At 37.4% G+C, this 27,328-nt stretch overlaps 2 protein-coding genes across 2 annotated transcripts; both read right to left on the bottom strand.

The window, feature by feature from the left end:
- Positions 1 to 664: 664 nt before the first annotated feature.
- LOC102226505 (interleukin-12 subunit beta-like) lies at positions 665 to 3,835 on the bottom strand. The gene is made up of 9 exons (XM_014471375.2): positions 3,747 to 3,835; positions 3,284 to 3,377; positions 3,089 to 3,190; positions 2,713 to 2,895; positions 1,897 to 2,002; positions 1,574 to 1,743; positions 1,273 to 1,433; positions 1,069 to 1,190; positions 665 to 944 (listed from the first exon to the last, which is right to left on the bottom strand). Exons 2-9 carry the CDS (start codon positions 3,375 to 3,377, stop codon positions 911 to 913), a joined length of 972 nt encoding a protein of 323 aa, XP_014326861.1. The 5' UTR covers positions 3,747 to 3,835; the 3' UTR covers positions 665 to 910.
- Positions 3,836 to 6,437: 2,602 nt separating this feature from the next.
- Positions 6,438 to 24,136, bottom strand: ubtd2 (ubiquitin domain containing 2). Its single transcript, XM_023342873.1, has 3 exons — positions 23,792 to 24,136; positions 18,092 to 18,328; positions 6,438 to 7,739 (listed from the first exon to the last, which is right to left on the bottom strand). The coding sequence occupies exons 1-3, from the start codon at positions 23,859 to 23,861 to the stop codon at positions 7,228 to 7,230; spliced, it is 819 nt and encodes a 272-aa protein (XP_023198641.1). The 5' UTR covers positions 23,862 to 24,136; the 3' UTR covers positions 6,438 to 7,227.
- Positions 24,137 to 27,328: the final 3,192 nt, after the last annotated feature.

Raw genomic sequence — 27,328 nt, forward strand, 5'->3', positions numbered from 1 at the left:
TCTAACTCTTTAAAATGAGTTGGGATTTTTTTTATGCTGTAACTTTTTTACACATCGTCCTCAGCACCGTCTGAGTTGTAGTAGAATTCATGGTCAGTTCTATGATGGTGGGCTGTCCAGGTCCTGCTGCAGCATATGATCATCAAAACATCACACCTCCACCTCCATGTTCTACAGTTTGCATAATGTTTCAGTTTTGCATATGTAGAGTCATGCAGTAGATTCTCAATCTGACCTGTGACTGGGATATTGTAACACATAAACATGGTGTGATCTACACCTAATTGTAGTTTGACTTTATGTTTTCTGTGGTGTTTCTGTTTCTAGCCTGTTGCATTTGCAAACCTGTTCTGGTGTCCAAATAATTCAGCCTTGGTCTTATTTGTTTAATGAACGTTTTTAAAGAAGTTCTGGTCTTTGACTTTGTTCACTTTGCAAATATTAATCTGGTCTTCATGTTTTCATTAAAGAGTTAATTTCTTGCACACCTCCCATTTAAGTTAAATTTGTGCAGTGCCTTTCTGGTTGGACTTACATATTATCTGTACAAGTTTGAGTGAACTTGCTCTGACAGCTATGCACATGTTGGCTGTTGTTGCTTTGAATGTTTTCCATTTGTAGATTATTTTCTGTGCAGTGAAGGAAGTATTTTTAAGATACACACAAGAAATAGAGATGCTGGATTTTATTATGAAATATAAAAGAAAGACATTTTTGGAAAATTGGTTTAAAAAAAGAAACAATGTTCAATTTAGTAATTCAAAAGGTTTTCATCCACTGTAAACTTATAAAAGTAACTTAAATAAAAAGGAATAAATACTGTACATGTATACATTCACTTTTAGCAGGGCTTAAAAAACTGAAAATCTGGTTTTAAAGTAGTTGTCACATCTGCCCAACTTGCTTCATTTTAGGATTGGCAGTTCATGATGTTTTTGTTCACTCTGGAGAAAAAGAAATAATAATTATGATTAAAACAAGTGGGAGAAAAGTACATTTATTTTAGGACTAAAAGTAGTTTAAATAATTTTTTTTATATATTTTAAGAAGGTAGACTGAAGCACTTACGGGTACTCAGTCCAGCGGCTCCATTGTCCCTGGGTAAATTTGTCCTGAGCTCTCACACAGAAAACATACTTCTTGGATTTGATATTGACTTCAAACTTGGTTTCTTCAGTGATTTTAGGCTCCTTAAATAATTGACACAAAATTTTAAACATAAAGTGATTTGGCCAAACTAGAATCTTAAATTGGCATTTGAATTTCACTTACCAATAGGATCTTTTCAGTGTGGCAGGATTGTCCGTTCTGGACGACCTTGACCTGGAAGTGGAGGCTGAAGTAGGTGCGGGGCTTTTCCCAGGTGTCCGGGTAGTCCCAGCTGAACACCTGACCACAACTTATGTGCAGGTTGGGGAGGTTTTCTGGCCTTACTTGATACAATATGAAGAGATGAAGTCAAGAAAAGTAAGTAAATGTCAGAATGAAAAGTCAGAAAAACATGATCACAAATGTAATCACTAAATCCAAAAAACATAACATCAAACCCTGATATTCCTGTAAAAGGACCTACCAATCTCTCTCAGGTAGAATGACATTGTGTAGGCCTCCAGACGAGAGTAGCTGTGCATGTAAATGGTGAACTGGATGGGGTGTGTTTCCTCTTTGTAAGGGCAGTCGACATCCTGGCACTGAACCCCTGATCCATCAGCATCCAGCACACAGGAAATCTCATCCGTGTTACTGGATTCAAGACAAATGGATAAATTATGATCTAAAACAGGTAATAGGCAATAACCCCTTTATGAAAGTATTGCAACAAGTTTATTTAAAGTGATACTCAGGCTTTTTATTTAAATTAGTGGGAGACTAATGAAGAGAGACTTCTGTCTTTACCGGTGTGCCTTAACCAGGAGCACAGCAGCGTGGGATCTGTGATACGTTTTCTTCCAGGTGCAGTGGAAAGAGCCTTTGTAATTCTGTGCTGAGCAATGGATGTGACCTGCAGGAAATAAGAATAAAAAAAATAATGGACTTAACTACTGCTTTTCTAAGCAAGAAGCCACAAATGGATGAGAACCACACAGAAAAGGCCCAGGTTTAAACTCAAGACTCTCTTTTTGCAACAGTGTTAAGAACAACACCATGCATAACAGCTTAACCACTCTAATGTTTAGCTTTAAGTGTTCCTATGTGCTATATTTAAAATAAATGTGTATTCTTTAATTGATCATTGCTACCTAACATCAGCACCAAAATTAAACATTATTTTTTCTCCCTTTTCTTTCCTTCTTTCCCTTTTCTCATGAAGGAGGTGGAGATTGATCTCATCACAGATTATCTGTTGTTTCTGCTAAAGGTGGCACACCCAGTTTCTATGTTAGGAGATTTTTTATTTAGGATGAGATTGGTCTGGATGGCTTTTTTTCTTAGTAGTATATGAAATCATTATTTGAAAACTTATTTTTTTTTAATGAAGTTATAGTCCAATAATAAAACCCTGTGATGATCTAAGCTGTTTTAAGTGAATCTCTAAATTAGCTAATACTTTATCAAAGAATGTTACTTCAGTTCTTCCTGTCGAGTGACCCCTTTCTCTCCATTATTCTTATTTTAACAGAACAGCAACATCTATTCTATTTTTTTCCATCTTTCTTGTATCCCATAACCTGTGATTCCCTCTCAGTCATCCCTTCACCTTTCTCCTCTCACCTTGTCCGGGGGATTTCTCCTCCAGGATGACAGTCCGGTTGTCTGGATCCAGCTGGACCAGGATCAGCGTGTGGTTCAGGTATTCTCCACTAGAGCTGAGGTGACAGGAGTAGTTTCCTGCTTTCATCTCTTTCACCAAAACGGTGATCTGGTTTCCCTGCAGAGCTGGTGTCATTTCCTCCCCTGAGAAATCCAGACATTATAGTATCAGTTATGTTCCTCTCAGGCTTGTAAAGTTCCTATGTCTTTAACTTTTGCTACAATAGCAAGATGTCAGGTGTCTTTTATAAGATTACGCTCTGAATCAGCCCTCAGTGAAGGTGTTCTACAAATATGATATGAGCTGCAACGAATATCAAACAAATTTTATTTTTACCATTTTTCTTCCAAAACACTTCATTGTCCTGATAAGAGTCTCCGCAGGTCAGGGGAACTTCCACTATGCTGCCATGAGCATGTGGCACTTTTACCACCACAGCTGGGGAAATCATAAAAAGAAATAAGAGATTAGTTAATATTTAACATGAGGGTGGCTAAAAAGAGAAAAGCAAAAAGGAAAAGAGATAAAAACCATTGTCCATTAGAGTCTGGATGATAGGCTGGTGGATATTGGAGTTGGCAAAGCAAAGGCTGGCACTTAGAACCAACAGGATCAACAACTGCATCTGTAAGAGATGAGAAAACATTAAAAACATGAATAGCTGTTTTGAGGTATGTGAGGTTATTAAACCAGGTCAGCAATATTTTATAGTTTAGAAGCTACAAATAGAATGTATATACAAATGATTTCAGACTGAGGAGCAGTGGGTTTAAATATCCCAGCATTAGAGTATTTACAAATATTGAAAATGAGAATATTGAGGAAAATATTGAATAACCAATACATATTAAGTACTTTTTATGTGAAGAATAATTTAGGCTAAAATTTAAGCAAGCCTTTGTTCCTTCAACTGATTTTTGAATAAATTCAACATTATGCTATACATTCAAATAACAGAGAAAATTAAAATAAATATATAATGAATATAGTTTACCTTGATTCTGTTGCTCGATCCAAAAATGCTGAACTTGAAAGCAGATCAGAGAAAGGCTGTCTTGTCTGTCTAAACAGACTCAGGAGTCCCGCAGTATTTATGCAGCTGGCTAAACCCCCCCCCCAGCGTGCGTGCAGGGGTGTGTGCGTGTGTGTGTTTACAGGTTATGGGTCCTTCACTCAGTAGGATCAAAAAGCAAATCCAAATGTTTGTTTGTTTGTGTTTTGTTAATCAGTAGCAAATGTTTCACTTTTGACATTTGACATGTGATTGGTGTCAGTTGAGAGCTCAGTTAAGTCACCGTGATGCGGAAGACGTCACATCTTTTACAACAAAAGACCTGTTCATGTTCCACATAAAAACTGCATGTCTGATTATTAAGCAGCCACACTGACCACATCAAGGGGAAGTGAGTGCGCCAAATGACAAACCATGTGGAAAGGGAACTGGAGACATGCAACTGTTTAATTGATGACACTGAAACACAACTAACACTTCTTTGGAAGAAAACAATGCTCCAAAATTTCATTTTAGCTGGAAAAATCACAAGAAGAAACCCTTGGATTTGGTTTGGAAAGAAGAATTGATGAATGTAAAGAACAAGTTTATAATAATGTATGAAAAGGGCCGTTTCTTCATCGCTGTTCATCCTGCAATATGACCCCTAACATTTAGTGAGTTTCTGTAATGAGACCACTTCTTATAAATAAACCTTTGACTTAGCTGCAGAAGTTTCTTTTAAATCTCATCAGCCTCTGAACAGAAAGGTGACAGATGACTGTAGTAGTAGGAAAGTGGTTTCTAACTATATCATTTCTAACTCTCACTTTCTCTTAATTTATCCTTCTGAAAAGAATTGCCAAAACCTTTCCCCTTTGACTCATTAGTGCAGTTTCAAATATAAGAGCAACTTTGAAATATTCCCTCTGCTGAAGGAAGAGATATCCTTTCTCTTTGTGGATAAACGCAAATCTGTCCCCAAAGCAAACTTGTGCCTTTTGTTTCGTACTCCCTCCAGAATAGGTCTCAATTCTGCTTCCAATTTTTAGCTGAACGAGTTTGAACGATGCATTCATTATTTTCTGCCATCATCTGCCTCTAACCCAGACAGAGTGTAATCCTTCGTATGCAGCCATAACATACTATCTCAATAATATTAACTTTATTGTTTTAATGTCTGCCAAATGCTTTTTGTGAAATCTGGATGAATATTTGACCTCTATGTATGTCAAAATTGATGGAGTCTACAAATATGCAAAAGGTTAGAGTAATGGCAGCAACTTAATGTTGACCAGCTTTATCTATCCAAACACTATTGATATTTGTTGGGGAAGTCAGTTCTGTTGGAACACCAAAATTTGCCCAAATTGTAAACATCTGACCCAACCTGTCACCTCAATAACACCAGTTATTGTCCACAGCGAAGCAAGTTCACTCTCAACATGAGCTGAGAGGTTGATGACTAAAAATAACCCCAGCTACATCGACGCCTTCAAGCTCAACATCGGTCTGCTCCAAATGAACAAAGAAAATCTCAAGCCAAAATTGAGCTCTTCGGCGAAAATCTGCAAGAAGTGTGTTTATACAAGGTGTTATGAGGCTTTCAAGTCAAATATTTTAACAACTGTCAAGCATGGTAGTGGTGGTATCATGATGAGCTCAAACAATTTATCAAAAGTCCAAATCTATTTTGATAATGTCAACAATAAGTGGATGTTTATGTGTAAGTAGAACTGTACATATCTTCCTCTATAACATCTCTGGACCAATGAGTTTTTAGAATGAATATATTTATGTTCTCACTGGAAAAAGTAAGTAAATGTAAAATATTGAAACTAAAATTAAAAAAATTGGGAAAATAAGGAGAAAATAACATTTTATTTACTATTGCTTAATACAGTAGATACCAAATTGGAGGTCAGAAGTTCTCTGTAGGTCAGACTGAGGAAATCCCCTGAAATAAAATGTAATTATTTATTATGGTGGCAGAATCATAACCAGTGACTTTAAAAAAATGAACAAAATGATAAAGGATAGTTCTTCTTTGGAACATTACAGACAAACCTGAGCTTCCTCTTCATTAAACTGTTAGACAACAGCAGAGTCAGTCAGAGGTTTCTTCAGAACCGCTGTAATACTGACCACTGCAGCAAATATCTCCTGCCCACAATTATTACCATATGGAACAACTCTTTGAAGAAACTTGTATGAGGTACAATACATTTACTACATGTTTTAGCCCAGATACTACTATCTGGGCTAAAACAGGTTTATATGTTTACTCATGAAGTCATTTTTTGTTGATTTAGATTCATCCTTGAATTTCCGACAAATTTTACATGTATTATAATTCAGCTTTCAAGGAGATACCTAAAGATTTTGGGCCAGTTTTGACTAGTATTTGTCACTTATTGTAACTTCACCCAACTTGACAAAAACCTCCCTTTGCAAGGAAAGTAAAATGAATGTAATTTATTTTCTACATTACATTTAGAAAATAAATAAAGCCTCATAGTTTGGCATCACACCAATCTGGCATTACATCAGATCTGTTCTTTATATTCTAATTTATGTGCTATGTAGATCATTTCTCCCTGATCCAAACTGTCTAATTTAGATTTACGGCATCACAACTCGCATAAAACATAAGAAGTTAGTGAAAAACAAAAAAATATAAACACTGGACAAAAATTTATTAAAAAGATTCTATTTTTATTCAAAATATGCAACTGTGTTTCTGAAATCCATCTTTTCCCTAATAATGAGTATGGTTTGGGGCCTGGACGTGTAAGCCATCTTACACACACATACAGTACATACACACATACAGCCAAAGCTGAAACAACTTACGGTTTCCTAAATGATTTATTTGATTGTTCAGTGAATGAATGAAGTATGGAGTCCAGCAGCAGCCGCAGCCATAAATTGCTAGCTCTTCACAATATAAAAAGACAAAATCTCTGAGCAAACGTACAATTCTAAACTTTTGCCACAGTTGTTAGTCGTCTCATTTACCCTGACTGACATTTGATGTAATCCCCATTATTTGCTAAAATGCTTTAAAAACTTTTGATTGTTGAATTGTCTCGTTTTATCTTAGCTATCTGAACTGGAGATAAGTTTGGAAAAAGGTTTTAATACTGTAGCCTGAAAAACAGGAGTTTATTTTGACGACCCTTGAGCAGAACTTGGACATAGACCTTCAGACCTCTCAGCTGCTAAGCAAACCCTTTAACCATCTCTTTTCATAGTTTGGTTTCCATAGGAACAGTTAAAAAGACTTCAAAAAAGGTCAAAATTTCAACGTGTAAAACCAAAATAAGGAGTTTTTTCTCCTCCAATGTCTTTATGCTCGTCCGCCTTAATGTAGCCCTTCTCAGCGAAAACAGCCGAAGAGCACAGAAGACGAGAAGAGTCGCCTTTAAATCGGCTGTGTCTGTTGTCGTCCTCATTGGTTTATACTAGCAGGGCCTGGCTTCAATTAGTTCTCCACCGGCGTTGGCTCTTGAGGCAGAGCAGACACACCTTCCACTGCTACAGGTCCAGAGGCCTCTGCTGTGTGTCCGGATGGCGTTACAGGCTCCGGTGGAGGTCGCTGGCTTAGGATCACCTGAACTACGTAGTCCCTGGAAATGTTGAGTTGGTCCAAGCGCAGCCTGTCTGTCAGCGGCCGCCCTGAGAAAAACCAGCGCTGCGTGGCGGCAGGCACGCCCTCCTGATTCTGCAAGCGCCGCTTCATCATGCCCACAGTGTCTGTGGAGCGGACCGCCAGCCGCAGATCGTGGCCCGTGGAGAGCCGCAGCCGGAGCTGGCACTCGCCCCCCGGGATGGGGTCGCTGGCGCTGCCCGTGGACGGGTCTGCCGTCAGGGAGTCCGGATCCGACCCGTCGGGCTCGTCGGAGCGCTCTTCGATCATGTTGATAGGAGGAGAGAGGCAGTACACCGGCAGCTGGTAACGATTTCCCAGCTCATCGTAACATTCGGTCAGAGCGCCTGGAGCAAAAACAAGAAAAGCAAAACTTTATAATCAGGTTTGGGTTTTTTTCCCCCAATTTGCCATCTTTGCACAAACATCATACTGCAAAAACACAAAAACCTACCTGTAATTTTGGTCTAGTTTCTTAGCACACTTGAAATAAGATAAAACTAACATAAAAGTAAAAGTAACTTTTATGTTACTTTTAAAAGTAACTTTTATGTTAGTAGAAGCTTGTTTTATGTAAATGATTCCTTAATATTTATGAAAAAGTACTTATTTCACTGGCAGATAAATTAACTCATAACATGGGAAATGCTAAAAGTGAAATAAACTGCCAATGGAATAAGTACTTTTTCATTAATATTAAGGAATTATTTACATAAAATAAGCATCTATATCTTGCTGAAAACTTACTTTTGTCATATTTAAAGTGTGCCAAGATATTTGCTTTAGAAACTAAACCAAAATTACTTGGAAAACTTATGTGTTTCTGCAGTGCTACTTCTATCGCACCTTTCCCAACTATTTATACACTTTCAACAATAAATAGTTTACAGGATATTAATACCTTCTGAGGTAATAATTTACCATTTTTATAACCACATCCAAGTGTTATGTGTCCTGGAAGTGATAAGTCCTCATCACAACTTACAGTAACTCGCATCACAACAACAATACAAACATTAACTGTATGACGAAATTTTTTATCATCCATGGGTAAATATAAATGGGGGGCTTCCAGTCCGAAGCTGTTAAACTGAATGGGTTGGCCTCTTAAGTTTTACGATTATTTGATTTTTGAAATAACAGGTGTGGCTGTTTTGATGGAATAATAATATTGTAATTAACTACATTTTGGCACATTTATTTTGTTGGTATACTTTCAAATACTTTCATTATGGCAAAAACAAAAAGTAACATATTTCAATAATTTTTCTATTTAACAAAACGCACAATTCCCATTGTTGTACAATAAAATGGGGAAATGAAAGTCAAGCTCAATAGAAAACCAAGACTGAAAGGAAAGAGCAGAAAGTGAGAGCAGGAAATGGTCATGTGTTGGATGTGCTGTGTGTCAAGTATTAAGTCACCAGGGAAAATAAGATATAAAAGTGTGGAGGCCCCATTATTCAAATGGGAGACCCCCAGCGATCCTCCGGGGGATTTCAGGCAGATGGGTTCAACTACACAATACACTGACGTAACACATTCATTGTATTTTGGTACTGACCACAGTCTTTTTCTTCCGTTTCACATTTCAAGTTAATAGAGTGAAATATCACTTCCAAACAATCACATCCTTCTTGTCCAATTTTCCAAGAAGATTTGAAAAGATTAGAATCACTTTCTTATATTAGATATTAATTTGTGAAATAAAAAAAATCCCCTGAATTGCAAGAAGCCCACCTTTCATGAACTACGTTTCAAAAAGGTCACTCCACAACTCATGTTTTATGACTTAGAAAGTTCAACGAGAAAGAAGGTGAGTTCTGTGGTAACTGAAACCGAGCAGGGAAGACCACAGGACTCTGCTCTCGGTTGTGCAGATGCAGTCAGAGAGGAGGCGCAGAGTAAGACCAGGACCAGGGAAATGTTTGACCAGCTCAGCGTAGGAGTGAGGGGCAGAAAAAGTGTTTGACTGAGTGGTGATGTGGCCAACAACCGGAGCTCATCTGTAACCAGAACGCACCAGGAAACTGACTGCTATTAACATCAGCGCTGTAATTCAGCACCGTTAACACACTTGGATTATTTGAGGACGTTTCTGGATTCAAAATTTCCAAACTGCGACACAAAATCTGCACCCATCTTTTGCACAACAGTTTATGAAAAGATTTCCAGCAGATATTCTGACAGAGATTAAGCTTCATTCAAGTATCCAATGGCAACATCGATTTTCCTAATGATTTTATCATGCACTAAAACTTTAGACATTGAAACTATGAATTTACACAAACACTTAAAACAAGAAAGATAACCTATTTAATTTGATCCTTCCTGCTGCTGCTAAAATATTCTAACAAATTACTGACGTTACATTCATGCTTTGGTAACAATATTTTTTTTCAGGTATTTTATTTTTCATAAACAGAATTAAAACAAACCATCGAAAAGTTGAAATTGAGAGAGAACAAAGAGGAGAAGAAGCTGAGACTTTCTCCACGTCTGGTCTTTATGGAAGAAGTCCTGCTTGTAGTTTGTCACAAACCATGTAGCAGACATGTAGTAAACATGTGACAGAAGGTTTTCTGGTTAAATGAGAATAAAAAATGAAAACATTTGGCAAAAATGCAACAATATGTGTGACATAAAAAAACAACGCTGTGAACACACCAACCCCAATGTACCGAATGGTAGAGGTAGCATCATTCTGTGGGGATGGTGTTCTTCAGTGGGAATAGTGAACCTAATTGGAGTAGATGGAAAGATGGACAAGGAACCTGCAAAACACTAAAAGCTAAAAGATTGCAGGGTCACCTAAACATAGAGCTTCAACATTTTACTAAAGGTTGAAGGTGTTTTTATTTGACCTTTTATTGAGGCAACTCTGGAGCTTTAAGCATTGCACTCATTATAAACCCGCCATCAGACCCTGATAAAAGCATTTTTTCCCCCAGCAGTAAATTGGTGGTGAGACAGCAATAGAATCAAAATAGAGCTGGAGACGGTTTAGTTGAAAACGCTGTCTCCACCCGTAATCAGAGTTTTATCCTTCTGGAAATGTTACATAGAAAACATTTTGGAAACACATGCTCTCCATAATTCATTTTCTCCATACTAACCAGACCTGGAAAACACTGTAGGCAAATGTCACTCTATTCTTTCTGCACAGAAGCAGTTGAAATCTTTTTAGCTCATAAAGCTAAATAATCCTCAGGCACACAACATGTTTCCATTGCATAGTAAGGTTTTACTTGGCAAGGCGCTACACTGTGTTATTTTCCACTGCAGACAGAACCCTTTCAACCTGCGCAGCATCAGATGTTTACCATTGTGGCGTGCATGAAGGTGCAGTGACACAGAAGCATAACTTCCCTCAATCAGTGTTTGTTTATTTGATTACATTGTTCAAGAAGACATGTTCACTCAAAGTGACTTGCCAAAATAAACAAAAAATAAAGAAGTAACCATTTGGAGAGTTGATAAAACATGGAAATGCTCCGGTTCTCTGGTCATGCCCACAGGTGATGGTTCTCTCTCACCACTAAGTGTTTAGCAGCGTATTGATGTCATCGTGTTGACCCAGATCGACTCATTTGGTACTGTGACTGCGGTGTCAACAAAAAAAGCAGAAATTTCATGTGGTACTAACCACAATGGGAATAAATGCCAGGCTGTATCACACACAGATTTGTACTAAAACTGTTTCAATATATGATGAGTCATTTTGCTTGACTAGATAAATATTACTTCCTCTGTTAAGAACAAAAGTGACATTTATGAATAATTTCTAAGAAATTCCTTACAATTCCCAACTGCACTTAACATGACATTCTGAAAGTCATGTGCACTTAGTTATCCAAGTAAGTACACATAGCTGGGTTTGTCACAGAAGCACATTTTTTGGACAAAACATTGTCCCAGAAATTATTGTGGTAAGCCATAATGTTGTTTTGAGACCATTTTCAATTAATATAATGGGAATGGCATAATAATGCAAGAACACATTCTCAACTAACAATACACTTTAAATTTTAAAAAATATTTAATTTGGAAGACATTTTAAATATCTAACAACAAATAAAATGAATTATGAAGTCTTTGTATGCAAAATTGTCCTAATAAGGGCTGGTTGGAACCAGTGTGCCAGACTGAAGACTTCTGTCATCCAGTTTTTGGTAGACAGACAGAAACTGTGCATCATTCGTGAAAGCATACAGCCTGCTGTCTGTGTTGCTCAGCGCAACATCTGCTACTTTTTACCAACATCATTTTTTGTGAAAAGACTGGAAACGTATCCAGTGGCTGGGGAAGTAAGTTGGACTACAAATCAAAAGCAGATTAAGATGTAAGAAAAGAAAAATAAACTTGAGTGAACCGCGGATACCACTCAGTCAGCATCAAAAGAAGGTATTCTGTGGATTATTTTTCAGCACGAGTGATATTTGATATAAAAACTTGGACTTTCTTACGGCATCTTTAGGGTTGTAACAATTCCTCGAATGATTTGAGTACCTCGATAACCAAAATTCCTAGAGGCAAATTATCGGCCTTGAAGCTTTGTTAAATTATCTTTTACTATCAAGCACACCATGTTTCTGCCGGGTGATTATTTGTGTTGCGCAACACTTTCACTTCTGCCTACAAGTTGTTGACAAATGTTGAAGGTTAACAGCATAATGTTCAAGTTCAGTAAGGGCATCCGGGGGGATTTCATTGACAGACGAAAATGTCCGGCTTTTTATCGTTCTTCAGGGGACCAATAAACATTCTTGAAATAACTGGCGCGATGCCTGGAATAGGACAGTCTTTCTCCACCCGGAGATGCTGCGTAGTGGCTGGTTCAGAGAGAATGGCGGCGAAGTGCGCCGAATGTGTATGCATACAGGTGGAGCGGAGACTCATGCACATATAGACAGAACACACGAGGCTGCTTTAGCTGATGCTTAGCGTAGCTTTACAGACGAAACAGAAAATACATTTACCACCATCCAGGTAACAAAAAATGGGTGGCAGAGCACCCCGTGTGTATATACCTGGCAGATATGTTTCCGTGTGTGACGAAGGAGTCAAATTCTGTCGTTAACATGGACACAAAAACTATGAGTGGATGTGCAAAGTTAGAGTTTATCTATTAAATTTACTGAAGATGGCTACATACACTAAAATTGGAATATAGACATTTTCTTAGAAGTGTCTTTGTGAGCCTGCTGCTTTATTATTAAACTGAATATAAATTGAGGTCTTTGTATGACTTTTGGCCTGGTTAACTTGAAGAGTGAGCTACAGGTACATTTTCTAAACTACAGAAAAGTAATTGTAGGGATGCACAAATATGAACACTTGGGTCTATGTTGACATCTGATACTAATACTGCTGTTATGGCAGTATTTAAGAAAATTTTATTTAGTCATATTTTTTATTCAATTACTCAATTAATCATCAGAATAATCAATAGATTACTTGATTAATAAAATAACTGTTTGCAACAACCCTGGGCATCTTGCAAAAGGATTCACACCAGTTTAACTTTTCTACATTTTGTGGAGACCACAAACGTCTATGTTTTGATGTATTTTATTGGAATTTTTTTGTGCTAGACCAAAACAAAGTAGGAAATAATTGGAAAGTATAAGGGGAAAAAAACTAACAAATATTTTTTTTATTTTTGAACAAAATAATGTAGATGGTAACCCCGCCTCTCCCCCGAAACGTTCCCTGGAGATAGGTACCAGCACCCCTCCCGGCCCCACCAGGGATAAGGGTGTTTGAAAATGGATGGATGGATGAATGAATGGATGGATGGATGTAGATGGTAGGGAATCTATTTGGAATCCACTTGTGCCCTGAGAAAAAAATCTGGACCAAACAAAATGGCAGACTGGGCAAGTTGAGAATGAATCAGAGAAGCAGTAAAGGAACCAACAGTAATGCGTGCTAAACATGAAAGAGGATTGTTTAGCTTGCACAACATAAAATGTAGTGGGCATGTTAGAGGAACGTCCGAAAACTGGTAACCATTACTCACTGCATACTTGCTCCAACAAGGAATTAAAAAGTGAAGCAATATATTGATAGCGAGTGCCGATTGTTAATGGTTGGAAACTCTGGGGGAGCTACAAAGGCTCAAAGATCAGGTGGGAAAGTGCAGCCTACACTTCTGCCTCTAGGAAATGTGGCCAAAAGGAAGCAAATGTTGAAAAGAAGTTGCAAAAACATCCAGTTTGCCAGCAGACACGTGGTGGATCCAATACAGAGTATATCATATTGATATTTGTTTGAGCTATTCATCCAATCTCAATGAGCTGAATAAGAACTTTAAAAAGTCACATCATTTACCCGTGTTGGTCTGTCATGTAAAATCTAAATAAGTCTGTGTTTGTACACAAATAAAAAAACAGGAATACGTTTACATGCAATTGTACTGCACAAGTAGATTGCTTAAAATAAAAGCTTCACATAGTCCTTATTTTTGAAAAAGTCATATTTATGCCATCCCACATCATTGTAGGCAGTAACAAGTTTAGGCAAAAGAAGGAACTGTAATTATAGAAAAGAGAATGCATTTGAGAATGTTTTTATAACAGCTCCTATTCATTTCACACATTTAATGGTTGAGTATTATAGGCGGATACTCAACCGCCTATAATTTTTTATTTCATTAGCACTGAAATAAAAAGCTATGCTGTTGTGTAAATGTTTTACATTTCTTTTTAATTATTTTGTTATTGCAATTAAAGAAAAGTGGTTTCAGATCAATATCTTTTTTCCTTCTTGCAGAGGAGCACATTTAAAAAAAAGACTGAAAATATCTAGTTAAGCATGGTCAGAACCAAATCCTGATTTATTTGGTGCGAAAAAAGGCTAAAAATAGCATTGAAAAAGAAATTACACAGTTCTGTTTTTAGTCATCTCCTATGACTTCTAGTTAAATGCAACAACAAAAAGGGTGAAGAGCTTGTAAAGACAGAAGTGTTTCCTGATTTGCGTGGTACTTGGATTGAGTGAAACAGTGATGTCAACTGTGGGGAATTCACAGCTGCAGCCCAGCAGGATCTGATCTGGCCTCCCAAACTACCAAGAGGAACAGAGTAAGAAAGCACTGCATTTACAAAAAAACAAACAACAAAAAAACATTACACCTATCTAATATAAAGTCTCATTCCATTCAGGCGAAGGCGTTTCATATGTCAGGCAGTGTATTGCTTTCTGGGAAGCTAATGAGGACAAAATGTAAAAAAGCAACTCCACTCATTTAGTTACCCAAACTTCAACCAAACCAATAATGTTATGACAGAAGTACTGGTGTATGAATATAAGAATTTGTTTGGTTTCTGGCACAAAGTTTATCTCTCTCTCTCAGTCAGACACCTTCACAGTTAGTTACAATGAAACAAGATGTGTGAAACCCAGTACAGGATACCATGGAAAACATTACAACATTCGATGCCCACAACAGAAACAGGATCTTACCAAGGAAAGAAAAAAAAACATTTCTATCCTCAGCTGAGGAAACATGACTCATTAGATGATATGCATAAGGATTAATGGGGAGTGACGCACACACAAAGAGTTAAACCAGAGCCAAATTCATTGATAAATGAATAAAATTTGATAAATTTCCAGGCGGAAGTTGAAATACTTAGGTATAAAAACTGAAAATTGAAGTGAAACTTCTACCTGGCCTTCTTCAGTGTGTCAAACATAACGGAGGAAGCGTGATGGTCTGCTGGATCCAAGATCAGTGACTTACACAAACTGAACGGCACCTTGAACCAAAAGGGCCTATATAAGTGTTTTTATTACAGCAAATATGAATATGTTTTGAGTTTTATGCTTTTATCTTTTGAGATTGCACTTCCTGGCTAGCGCTGTGGTATGGCAGTTAGCTTGTCCCCCCCAAGTACAGCAGGTAGAAATGATGAGAAAAAAGATTCCAGGCGTCATGTTTGGAGAAAACATCACCAGGCCAATGCTATCCATGAAGCATATTGGTGGCAGGGTAATACTATGGTGATTCTTTGCTGAATTTTTCAGCAGGACCATGACCCAAAAAGCACATGGCCAAGATCTGAAAGGAGTGGCTTCAGAACCACTCTGTGAAGGTTCTGGAGTGGCCTAGCCAGAATCCAGACTTGAATCAGATTGGAAACGTCTGTAGAGATCTCAAAATATCTGCGCAAACGAATCCCATCCAACCAGATGAAGCTGGAGAAGAACTGCAAAGAAGAATGGGCCAAACTGTCTAAATTATTATTATTGCATATAATGAATGAAATTGAGCATGCACATTTAATAACTTCTTTGCCTTTAGCAAAACCGTCTAATTTAGAGTAGAAATGGTTAAAAAGCTTATGGTTAGGACTGCCTAAGGTGACCTTTAGCAATTACTGTAGCTCTGCTGCGATAATATTAGACTGCTTAAGGATGTTCAATATGAACTCGGCACCTTTCCACTCTGCCGCCTTTAATCCCCACTCTCTATATATGCATACCTAAATGTTGATGCCATTAACTAGGTTTTCTTCCACACAGCAGAGATTCCTGGCCAGCTCATCTTGTATATGATGAGCTATTTTCACCAATCTAAAGGAAGAATAGAACTTGAAACTAATTCAAGATTTTTTTATAATATAGAGTCAACACTGAGCTTTAGAATTGAATTAGAATAAAATTTAATTAAACTACAATAAACTAAACTGAATTGCACCTTGTTACCAGAAGCAAAGTTAATATATTACCCCCACTTTGTCATATAGCCCTTAGTTGGGAATTGGTTAGAAATTAAACTGAATTCCACTCCGCGATGTGGAATTTCCCACTCTATTTAGTGCGTCTCATTCCAATTGAATATATCAAACAAATTTTTTTCAGTTTATGGAGACCTGCATTATGTATTTGCTAAGGTTTTCCTGGGTTCCTATACAAATCTTCCAGAAACAGATGGTATAATTACCATCTGTGGGGAAAAGAACTACAAGTTCCTGTACTAAAATTAACACAGGATTTTACAGTGCAAACATTAAAGTATATGACAGTCATAAATCTAACAAGAAAAGAGCCCCATTGAGGGCTCTACACAGAAAATAACAGGATGTTAATATGCTTTAACAACAACAAAAAAATGTTTTGTCACAGTTTTCATGTCAAATAAGAATGTATATTGATAGTGGTGGAGAGGAGGACACTGAAGAAGGTTCTGTCTATTATGGACAATAAACAGAACCCTCTCCACCACATAGTGGACAGACAGCGGAGCACCTTCTCACATAGACTGCTCCAGGTCCGCTGTCGTAGGGACAAATACAGGAAATCCTTCCTGCCACATGCCATCTCACTGTACAATAAAAGCTAAATCATTGTTCTGCACTAATCAGTCCAATTTTGCACAACTGCACTGTGGCACACTGCTGTACATATATTTACATATACATATCTGCATTTTTTTTTAAATCTTTGCAAGGACTGCTCTTAAGTTGCTTTTTATATTAACAGCATTGTATATTTTTACAATTTATAGCATTTTATATTTTATTTTTTATTTTATCCACAACTACTACTCAGTGGTAGTTGTTATTGTGTCTTGTCTCTATGCTGTAACTGCGAAGTAATTTCCCTGCTGGGATGAATAAAGTACTTCTATTCTATTCTATAGCAGCTAACAATGATGGCCTTTTTAATATAAACATACTTTGCTAAATTTAGTTCCATTTAGATGAGGCTAAAAACAACTATTTTCATTTCTTATTTATTGATTCACTCTGTTGCACATACACTCTCTCCAAACAGCTCTGAAAATGTGTTCCCTAAGGTTCATTTGGAAGATTTAAACTCATTTAAAGTACTGAATAATTTACATATGTATAACTGCCCTGTTAAAAAACGAACAAACAAAAAAACAATAAGTCATAATGATGCAAAAAGAGCTGTGCAAATGCAGCTCACCAAAGCAGAAATTAACCAACAATACATGGCGACTTCCTGTTTGTTGTACTTCATCAGATGAAACCTGAAACTAAAACACACTTCCTTTGGAAGCTGTACTGCTTACGTAGGCTCTCCGTTTTGACACACAACCTATTTATGGTTGCAGCATAACCCAGGGGCGACTGCTGTTGTCTGGTTGAAGAAATTCCTGTCAAAGTTTACAAAACCACTTTAATGTTGAAATGTAGTTACTATGTCAGACTAAGATTTGATCGATAGAATTTCACTGAAAAGTTATAACAGTAAATAAATTGAAAATGAGAAATTCATGTTAACAGATTAAATATTTATAAGCGTTTAATTCATTTAATTTTGAATTTTATTGCTCACAGGTGATAAAAACCCAAAATGCTGTTGCACAGAAAGTTAGGGTATTACGGTACATAAGACTAAAAAAATGATTTTCAATGCAGAAATGTTAGCCTACTGTAACATATTTTCATGCTTTGTACAGCATGTGACAATAATTAAAGTAGTAATTATTGCAAAAGGAGGCCTAACTAATGCTGCCATGACAGCAGCTACAACCTTCCCTTTAAGGTTGTAGTTATTCCTACTGCTTTTTCTACCACTTTTTCCTTTCACTCAACTTTCCAGCAATAACACATGTCCATGTTTGCATACAGCCTCGTAGTTAAAGTTATCAATTTTTAGGATGTCAATTATCTTTTTTAAAAACTGTGTGGTCATGATATTTAGCATGCAGAAAGTGTTTTACCGTGTGGCAGTGTGATGCTGGCCCCGTCAAGGATGGCCTGAGCCAGTAGGTGGTCATTACTCTCAAAGGCACTGGCCGCAGCTCGCAGAGCATCCCAGATCTCCTTCCGGCCCTCGAATGCTGGCGCCGTATCCCAGAACTCATCTCTTTTGCTCCGCAGCTGGCCCTCTGTCATCGGGTAGTCACTTTTCCATTTAGGTCGCTCTCTCTTCAGGGGCTGGTTACGGCCTAGAGCCACTGAAGGCAAGGAAACGAGAGACGGATTAGACAGGAAGCGAGATCAGAAAACCAGACGGACAGAAGGTAGGAGAAGGAGAGGAACCAAAAGGAAAAGACAGATATGACTAAGAGACGGAGTAACATGGGACTGATGGAAAGCAAGCGATATAAGAAAAAGATGTTTAAGGAAATTATTAAGAAAAGAGAAATAACCAAAAGCAAAAATGAGAACAAATGGAATGCAAAGATCTTAAAAATCAATAAAAAGGGGGTTGCATACAATACATACAATGCTGGGAAAAGCTATTTGTTTCTTACAGATTTCTTCTGTTTTTCTTTTCTTTGTCAGACATTTGCATGAAACAAACTTTAATATCAAACAAAAATAACCTGAGTAAATAAAAACGGCAGTTTTTAATTTTGGAAATAAAGATTCAATCCTCACCAGCCTGGCCTGAAGTGAATGAGTAACTGACCCCTACAACCGTTAACTAGTTGTGCCACTTTTTGGGGCAACAACAGCCATCAATTGTTCAAAATAACAGTCAATGAGTCTTTCGTGTCTATGGAGGAACATGGTCCTCTCTTATTTGCAGAATTATTATAATTCAGTCATAATGGATGGATTTCAAGCATGAACTGCCTGTTTAAGATATTGTCACAGGCCACTCTAAAATAGGGGTGGGTGATATGGACAGTACAGTACTGTACAGTACTGTAGTGATAACAATAAAAGTGACAATAACTACCGTATTTATTACTTCTTTTAGGTAACTTTAGGTGACTGAATGGTCACAAATACTGCTCTTAAAAAAGTGTGTAATAAGCTTCCAGTCACATACTGTAGTATTTTGTATCACAGTAACTGCGCTTAATCATATTTTCAAATTTATTTAGATTTATTGATGCTCTCAATGAAAAAAAGTGGAGACATTTGTAAAATTATCAATCGCAATTATACAAATGGATCTTGGGGGATTTTAAACATCATTAATTGAAATTTATTGTGACAACAATAAATCTAAATTTTGACAAAACGTTGATCACAATAAATGATAATACAATAAATGCCCAACCCTTCTCTAAAACCTTTGTTTAATTATTTTGAGCTTTTCAGAGGTGGATTTGTCTTCCTGAGGTTATATTCCTTCCATACAGAGTAGCATTCTTTTTTCTGAAAAGCTTTGATAGTTTTATGCCAGAACAAGATGCATTTTCACAAAATTCACCTTGTGTCTCATCACTCTAAAGGCTTAGGAATCATAAAGATTTTTTTTTTGCAGATGTGAGACGGACCTTGACTGCTTTTTCTTTTCTTGGTAGTTTTAGCTTTGCAACACCCTAACAGATCCATTTTTTTGCAGCAAGACAGACCAAACGGAAGGCCATTAGTGCTGCACTGCTGCAGATGCGTTTGGAAACTGATAAAAGTATTTTTTGTGGGATAGTTGTTTCTGGGAAGGTCTCACTAATTGTCTGTAATGGGTCTGTCGTTAAGCCTTAGAAATGGTTTTGTCATCTTTTCCGGAAATCAATGACTTTGTCTCCAATCTGCTCTGCTTTTTTTTGTTGTCAAGTTATTTTCAAGTGATTTGAAAAGAAAGTGATTATCTTTTCATAAATTGGTCTGTACAAGTTTCACCCGTCATTGTAATAATTATAATATTCATTTTAAAACTTAATTTTGCATTTACTCAGGTTCACTTGTCTCATATTAAAAATGGTTTGATGAGTTGAAACATTTAAAAGAGAGAGAAAAAAACAGATACATTTTTATTACGACACTAGAAAATAACGAATCGCTTTTCTCTTTTGCTCTGGTACTCAGCTGAGCATTGCAGACTGAATTAACAAGTTATACACCATTAGTGATGTGGAGCATGCAGCCAGAATAAACTGAGCTAAAGCTAAGAACGATACGTTCCAAACCCAGTTAAAATGTTAGGATAATTGCAGCAAACAGAGGTCCATCTGCAGCAGAATGGCTGATGAATAACACCATCTGGATCACCACCAAACACGACACAGGTACAGGACAGTGTTTGTGTGTGTGTGTGTGTGTGGGTGTGTGTGTGTGTGTATCCAAGTACACAACAGAAAAGAGAAGAGGATCAAGGTGTAGAGTTCCACCCACTGCTGGTACACATGTACTCTGATCAAATAACACGTTCAACTTCAGACTGCTTATAGTAAACAAGGCCTCAAACTGCCTGACCCTTTAAGTTCAGCTACTAAAGGTTATGCAGAATTAAAAATTGTACTTACATATATCATCCACAAAACTACTTCATTATGATCCACAATCAGAAAAGCATAAATTAGTTTCTCAGTATAACTGTTAATATGTTTTTAGAAAGGAAAGCAGATGGATAATTACAAAATATTCTTTACACAGATGTTTGAGTTACTTTGATGAAGTTAAATAATTCTAGGACTTACTTCTACCTGACAGAGCCCAAAGGAGAATTTCATTTGGTGGCTCACTTTCAGTTCATGAACCAAAACAGAACATGTTGCCTTTGAGTCAATTGACACCTTTATCAGATGTGTGTAACCAGTTCATTTCTACACATTATCACTTTGTGCCCACTGAAACCCTGGCGTTGTAAGTTTTTTTCTTTTATTTCAGGTAAGTATTTTCAGAATATATTGTATATTTTTGAATATATTTCGGAGATAAATTGTCATAAAATAATCAACAGTCGTGTATACTTTAATTTAATAGTATATTCTTATGTGAAATGTTGATATTACACTCTATATCCATTCAATTTGGTTCTGATACCAACTGGGGATGTTGACTATTATGAAATATGACCTAATCAAACCAAAACCATCAGACTAAATCTGATACCATCAGATTTGGTCTGAAACAAATCTGTTGGTATGAAACATCCAAAACTGCAAAAATATTAAACAGTAAAATGACCAGCACCCAACCGTGCCTAACTGTTTGGACAATTTGCACTAATCATATCATACTTACAAAGCCAATACATGTACAAACCCTGTTTTAAGTACATGGATATGGAATTGACTACTGGCTCAATCTCCAGTCCTTAAAGGTTGGTTTCATGCAACATCCTACTGTGTTCTGGTCCAACACACCTGAATCAAATGTCTCAATTACTTCCTCAGCATGCAGTCATGCTACACAGTGTCCTGCTAATGGCCTCATTATTTGATCCAGTTGAGTTGAAACAGAGACACATCTAAAAGTTGCAGGACACTGAAAATAAAGGAGTGGAGTTTGAGTCTTCTGGTTTATTTTACAAAATGGAAATGTCTATGTATGAAATGGCAGTACAAGCTACCAAAGAATATTGAGTGAACTGCATTCTATAATTTCAAATGTTTTTTTTTTGCTACACACCAAAACTGATTTGATAGATCATGTCGAGATTTAATTTAGTTCAGCACAGAGTTGCACAATATATGGAATACCATTCATCAGTGCTGTATCAGTTTCTGCAATATGAGAGTCGCACTGCTTTGCTACAATATTCAGCAAAGTAAAATATTTTGTTTTCCATGCATTTCAAGCTTTGATAGGAAATAATAATAATATATTTGGTCAGTTGGACCTCCAGTGTTTTCAATGAGGCTTGTAATGTCATCAGGGTGATGGAAATATTAATAGAAGAGTGAATAAAACTATTCACTCTTAATCACAAACAAGAACACAACTGCAATAGTTTACATTATTTAACTTGTTGTTGTTCTAATGTCATACACCACTTTTTAAAATGGTTTAGAGTAGCTCTAATGGGAAAAACCATTAGACAACGTCCTAAAATATGCACCATGGTTTTATTTTTAGAGTAACACAGCATCAGGAATGGCACAATTAGCTATCAACTAAAATTAAACAAGGGAGCTTCATAGAGTTTTGGGAAGGCATTTTTGGATTTGAAGCAAAACACAATCAGAGCTTTTGTATTAGCCCACTTTCCAGTTCAGTTTTCTGACTATATCTCAGAAATGTATCTTCAAATCCTATTTGACTTGGTTGTTTTTCAGTAACTGACAGTAAATCATTTAGAACTTATGCGAGTCAGTATTTGTAAAATTTAGATTTCCCTAGCTTTGTAAAAAAAACGACAAAGATGTCTGATTTGCTTAGAACAAAATTGTTCAGTCCTGCAATGGCATTTGTACACCTTTTGTCACACAACCAAAGACCTGGATGTATTTTATTGGAGTTTTATGTGACAGACCAAAACAAATTAGTGCAAACTAGTGGAGTGAATGGAAAATAATAGAAACAGTCTCATAAATACCAAAGAAACACAACAAACGGGCTAGGTCGTACATCATAACCAACCCACTGTCCTCACTATGAAACATGGTGTTGGCTGCATTATGCTGTGAAGATGCTTCTCTACAGGGGAGCAAAATGGGAAGATGGATGGAGCTGGAGGTTGCAAAAAAACTTTGTGTTCGTCTGTCACATGTACTCTCAAAATGCAATGAAGTTTATCTTTGTAACTTCACAAAATAAGCAGTGGAAGGGTGTGAATAAGCTTTCACAGCTCATGACATACATGCTATATGCCACCAGTTCTGAAGGTGTCAAGTACTGACAAAGCAGAAGTTGAACGTGTCACTTTCAGCTGTTAATAGAGATGCAGAAGCAAAGAGGAAGACATACAGGAAATCAAGCTTTATCTTTGCATCTCTACGTGCTCAGCCTCCTCCCCCTCTTTTCCCAGACCGGTGTCCCAGTCTGTAATTAAAATAACTCAAAGGCTGGCTGTGGATCCCCTCCTCTGATAGAGCAAACCAGGAAACTATCCCACAAACTTCCCACAGCTTCACTGAACTCTTTACTACATGCACCTACAACCTAAAGTCAGTTTCAGTCATGCTTTAGTGACTACTTATTCATCACTGTGTAAGGAAAACTGTTTATTGCATCACTACAACAGATGTGTATGGTGCTAAAAAAAAACTCTCTTTACTAGTAAACTGTTGCAATACGTTGTGGACACCTCCTTCATTCTCTTTACTTTAAAGTTCAAATCATTATTCATTTCCACTTTTAAAAAAGCCCTAAATGTAGCTAATGGGAGCTTGAGTTGGTGCCCAATTTAAATCACTCTGAATCACTTCAGAGCTTCTCTGCATGCCCCCGATGACTGTGACCCATATTTGTTGTACATACAGCAGCTAGCAAGCTAACTAGCTCCGTTTTAGCCGGCTAGCTCAGTCAACAGCAAAGAACAAAGGGAGACATCGCAGGGTACTGAACAGGGTTTAGTTTGCAGAGTAACGAAGCTGGCAGAGCGCCTTCTCCTCGGTTTCTATCCCGCTGCGTGGACGGAGACACCGAGCCCGTCTGAGGCTCCGGTCTGGCTCCGGATCTTATAATGGCAGGAAAGGAGACCTCCAGCCAGGACAGCATGCAGAAAGCCTGCAGGGGGAAGCCCATCAAACAGCCAAACCTTCCGCTTACTAAACCGTAAGACCCCGCTAAGTTACCTCCAGTGCCGTCCGAGTTCTCGTTTAAGCTGCCCGAAGAGTCGTGGTGGCTCCCAACACAGCCACCCATGGATGTTTCGGCGGAGCAGCCCGGGTTAGGTAGCTCACCCCCCCGGCCCACAGCTAGAGCTACATCCACCAACCCCCCTCCTCTCAGTCTCTCTCTTTGCTGTTTTCTAAGCTTCCCCCCTTCCTGTTTTCTCTTCCTTCACTGTCTCCTATTCTGTCCTCCCTTCCCTTCTTCCCTCTTTCTATTTCTCAGCAACTGCGCAGTCCTCCTCTTGTGCTTCATCCCAGAAGTAAAGAAAAGAGGGTTCACATGGTTACAAGGTGACTGAGAGAGGAATGAAGGGGGAAAAAATAAAGAGAAGCAGGAGGAGACTCAACAAAGGAGAAGTGCACTTTAAGAGAAAAAATATATGCGGTCTTCTTTAGGGCACCAAGTGTTTGCTCTGGTGATGGTGAAGATAATCCATTTTGACACATCTGCTGTCATGTTTTGTGAGAAGCTGTTTGCTGTCCTGATGAGGACATGCCAAAATACTTAACCTTGTGTTTTTGAATGTCAAGGGAGCCCTCCTGCTGTTATACTGCAGTGGTTCAGTTTCACATTAACAAATGGGACTGGCTCTGCTTCTTTCTGGGTCTCTGTGGAGATTGTTGGATTTTACTTTGCAAAGATCAAACACTATTTTGGTCGGTAAAGTTAATTCTGGTTTTGCATCTCAAATAAATTTGATTTTAATTTGGGATAGGAAGACATTAGTGGAGTTTCCACCATTCATATGTGTTTACTCCAGTTAAATGTGAAAGAATTGCTGTGGGTTTTGTTTTTTACACTGCTTTGGCTCCACTTCAATGCGTTTTAACAGGATTTCATGTGCTTAACACAAATTTGCGCATATTTGTTAAGTGGAAGTAAAACAAGACATGGAGAAAATCTTTTTAAATTGCACAACACATGTAGGCCTCATTTAGGTCCCTCTTTTTTACCCAAAGTTTTTCTGCATCAATCTGATTCAATTCAGTTCAAGTTTACTTTATCAAGGATAGCACAGTGAACAATGTTACATGTTCAGAACAAAGTAATTGTTGTTTGTATGTAGGTGTTATGGCCACATGCTAATTTGCAAACCCAGTCCTTGATTGGACCTTTTTTTGGTCTATAAAGATATTTATATTATTGTGTCTCAAGTAAATTTGGTTTTATTTTGGATTAGGAAGACATTATTGTTCAATGCAATTAATATCGCACCACCATGTAACATGCAGCCCATTTCCTACTCATATGGGTCCAACATATAAACACTGGCTAGGTCTTAGTATTTGTCCTGACCAGTTTGCACTTCTAGATAATTTTCTGGGAAATAGCTTAAGTTCAGTCAGACTTGATGCACTGTGCCTGTAAACTCCAGTTTCCAGTCTGCCATAGTTTCTCATTTGGATTTATTTCTGGACTTTGAGCCATCCTAACTTAAATTTGCTTTGATCAAAAAGATTTTATTGAAGTTTGTGCTGTATGTTTTGGGTTACACTGTAATCATTATTAGGGCTGCAAAATATTAGAAAATGTTGTAATGATTAGAATATTGGTTAATATAGAAACAATATCTGGTGCGATATGTCCCAGTTTTCTTTTTTATCCTTTTAATCGTCTGTGTTTCACACACTTTGTGACCGTTAGCATTTTAAACAATGTCATTTGTGCCTGGTGTCAACATCTGTTGCTGGCAAAACATTACATTAGCATGAAAAATGCAAGTTTATTGTCCTTCAAATATGGTGGCAAGATAATGTATGGTAAAAACTTCATCGTCCATAAAAATGGAAATTTGGTTTACAATAAGCATCTCATGATAACATTATATATCAAACAACATCATAAACAGTCAATACAATAATTTAAAAAGAAAACTAGTTTGTGATTTGCAATAATGTGTTCAATTTGATGGAGTATGGCACAAAGAAGTTCTTGTACCTGTTCATTCTACAACAAAACATTGCAAATTGTCTCCCAGAAGGCAAAAGTTCAAATTTACAGATCAACACAAGCAACTCCTGCACTCTAAACAGTCCTTTGCAAAATTAATTTTACACATAATGATATTGCGATGACAATAAATGTGTAATATGTTGTGTAGCCCTAACCATCATGTTCCCCCATGTTTTGTATGCCAGCCAAAATGCTTAATTTGGAAATTTATTGAACGCTCCTCTCCTTATATTCATTCACCTTTACATTTTATTTTGTTTGTAATGTTGTGAGCATCTTATGCTGCAGCATTAAAAATCTTTACTTCTTTTTTGTTGCGTATATTTCAAAAATTAATTCAGTCCTCGTAGTTAAACAACTCTCTTCTCTTCACACCAGATGAACAAACTCCTCTCTGGGGACTATCTTTAGGACAGTCTTAAAGTGACTTGGAAGTAATTTGACACGCCAGGACACACACACACATATACTAGGAGGCACACAGTTGTTAAGCTACACACTAACCCCCCCCCCCCCCCCCCCCCCCACACACACACACACACACGCACACACACACACACACACACACACACACACACACACACACACACACACACACACACTCACACACACACACACACACACACACACAGAGAATAGCAACAGGATAGGAAGGGTAATTTTACAACAATGCTGTCTGGAATTACAATTATTTCCCATTGCTGGGAACTGAAGAAAGATGTTTGTGCAGGACAGAGCTTTCTTAGAACCCCCGAAAGAGAATTGCATGTTGTCAGTGACGCCATGTGAGCTCATGCCTTAGTCTTTTATCAAGGTCAGAGCAGCAGATTTAACTGGATCTTTTGTACTGCTTTTAGCATAAAAGATTCCTGTTTTTTGCACAGACTGATTCTCTCCTGTACAGAATAATTTTACAATGTTATTTTTTGAGAAGAAGTGTAGCTTGTCAGAAACTGAGTGGTTCAGCGTCCACTTCCTTTTAAAACAAATCCTGAAGAATCAGCTGAAAGTTTCAAATGAGTAGTTGTGTCACTGTTTAGATATTAAAATATGAGCGGTTTGTCTTAAATAAAGATTTAAGACCCTGATAATGTAGGTGAAATATTACTATTATGTTATTAGTGTTTACATCAAAAACATGGAAAATGTGATGAGTGAGAACCACATTGACCTCTTGTGACTTTATCTAATAGACAGACATACAGTATATTGCTTGACAGTTGGCACAGCCTCTCCTTGACTCCAAATATATTTTTGTCACTACAAATTGTTTCTGCGTAGGACATTATGGATTATTGATATGAAGTGGCTGCAAATTTTAGTCAAGCTCGAAGGTTTCAATTTTGGAATATGATCGAGGCTTCATTTGTACCCTGTTAGTTCATTTTGATGTCTTGGTGGTTCCTTGGTTGTCTCTAACCAGTTTATAGTCATTTGAGAAGACACTTGGGTCAGACAGTTAAAATGTGGTTACGTCTTGGTGTTCTAACAAGTCAATGGTCTGAAATAAAGCCTGCTTTGGAACCAATAAAGTCGGCTAGCAT

The sequence above is a fragment of the Xiphophorus maculatus genome, chromosome 11 (genome assembly GCF_002775205.1).
Source record: "Xiphophorus maculatus strain JP 163 A chromosome 11, X_maculatus-5.0-male, whole genome shotgun sequence".
Taxonomy (NCBI): domain Eukaryota; kingdom Metazoa; phylum Chordata; class Actinopteri; order Cyprinodontiformes; family Poeciliidae; genus Xiphophorus; species Xiphophorus maculatus.

What these genes read in the sequence shown, in the direction of transcription:
- ubtd2 (XM_023342873.1), bottom strand. Translation starts at nt 23,861, where the DNA reads ATGGGTGGCTGTGTTGGGAGCCACCACGACTCTTCGGGCAGCTTAAAC. An exon ending in GAACTCGGACGGCACTGGAG is followed by an intron (nt 18,329 to 23,791) that starts GTAACTTAGCGG and finishes CCTTGCCTTCAG; the next exon opens with TGGCTCTAGGCCGTAACCAG. An exon ending in CAGCATCACACTGCCACACG is followed by an intron (nt 7,740 to 18,091) that starts GTAAAACACTTT and finishes TTTTTGCTCCAG; the next exon opens with GCGCTCTGACCGAATGTTAC.
- LOC102226505 (XM_014471375.2), bottom strand. Translation starts at nt 3,377, where the DNA reads ATGCAGTTGTTGATCCTGTTGGTTCTAAGTGCCAGCCTTTGCTTTGCC. An exon ending in ATTCTACCTGAGAGAGATTG is followed by an intron (nt 1,434 to 1,573) that starts GTAGGTCCTTTT and finishes TATTGTATCAAG; the next exon opens with TAAGGCCAGAAAACCTCCCC. An exon ending in AGCCGCTGGACTGAGTACCC is followed by an intron (nt 945 to 1,068) that starts GTAAGTGCTTCA and finishes CTTTTTCTCCAG; the next exon opens with AGTGAACAAAAACATCATGA.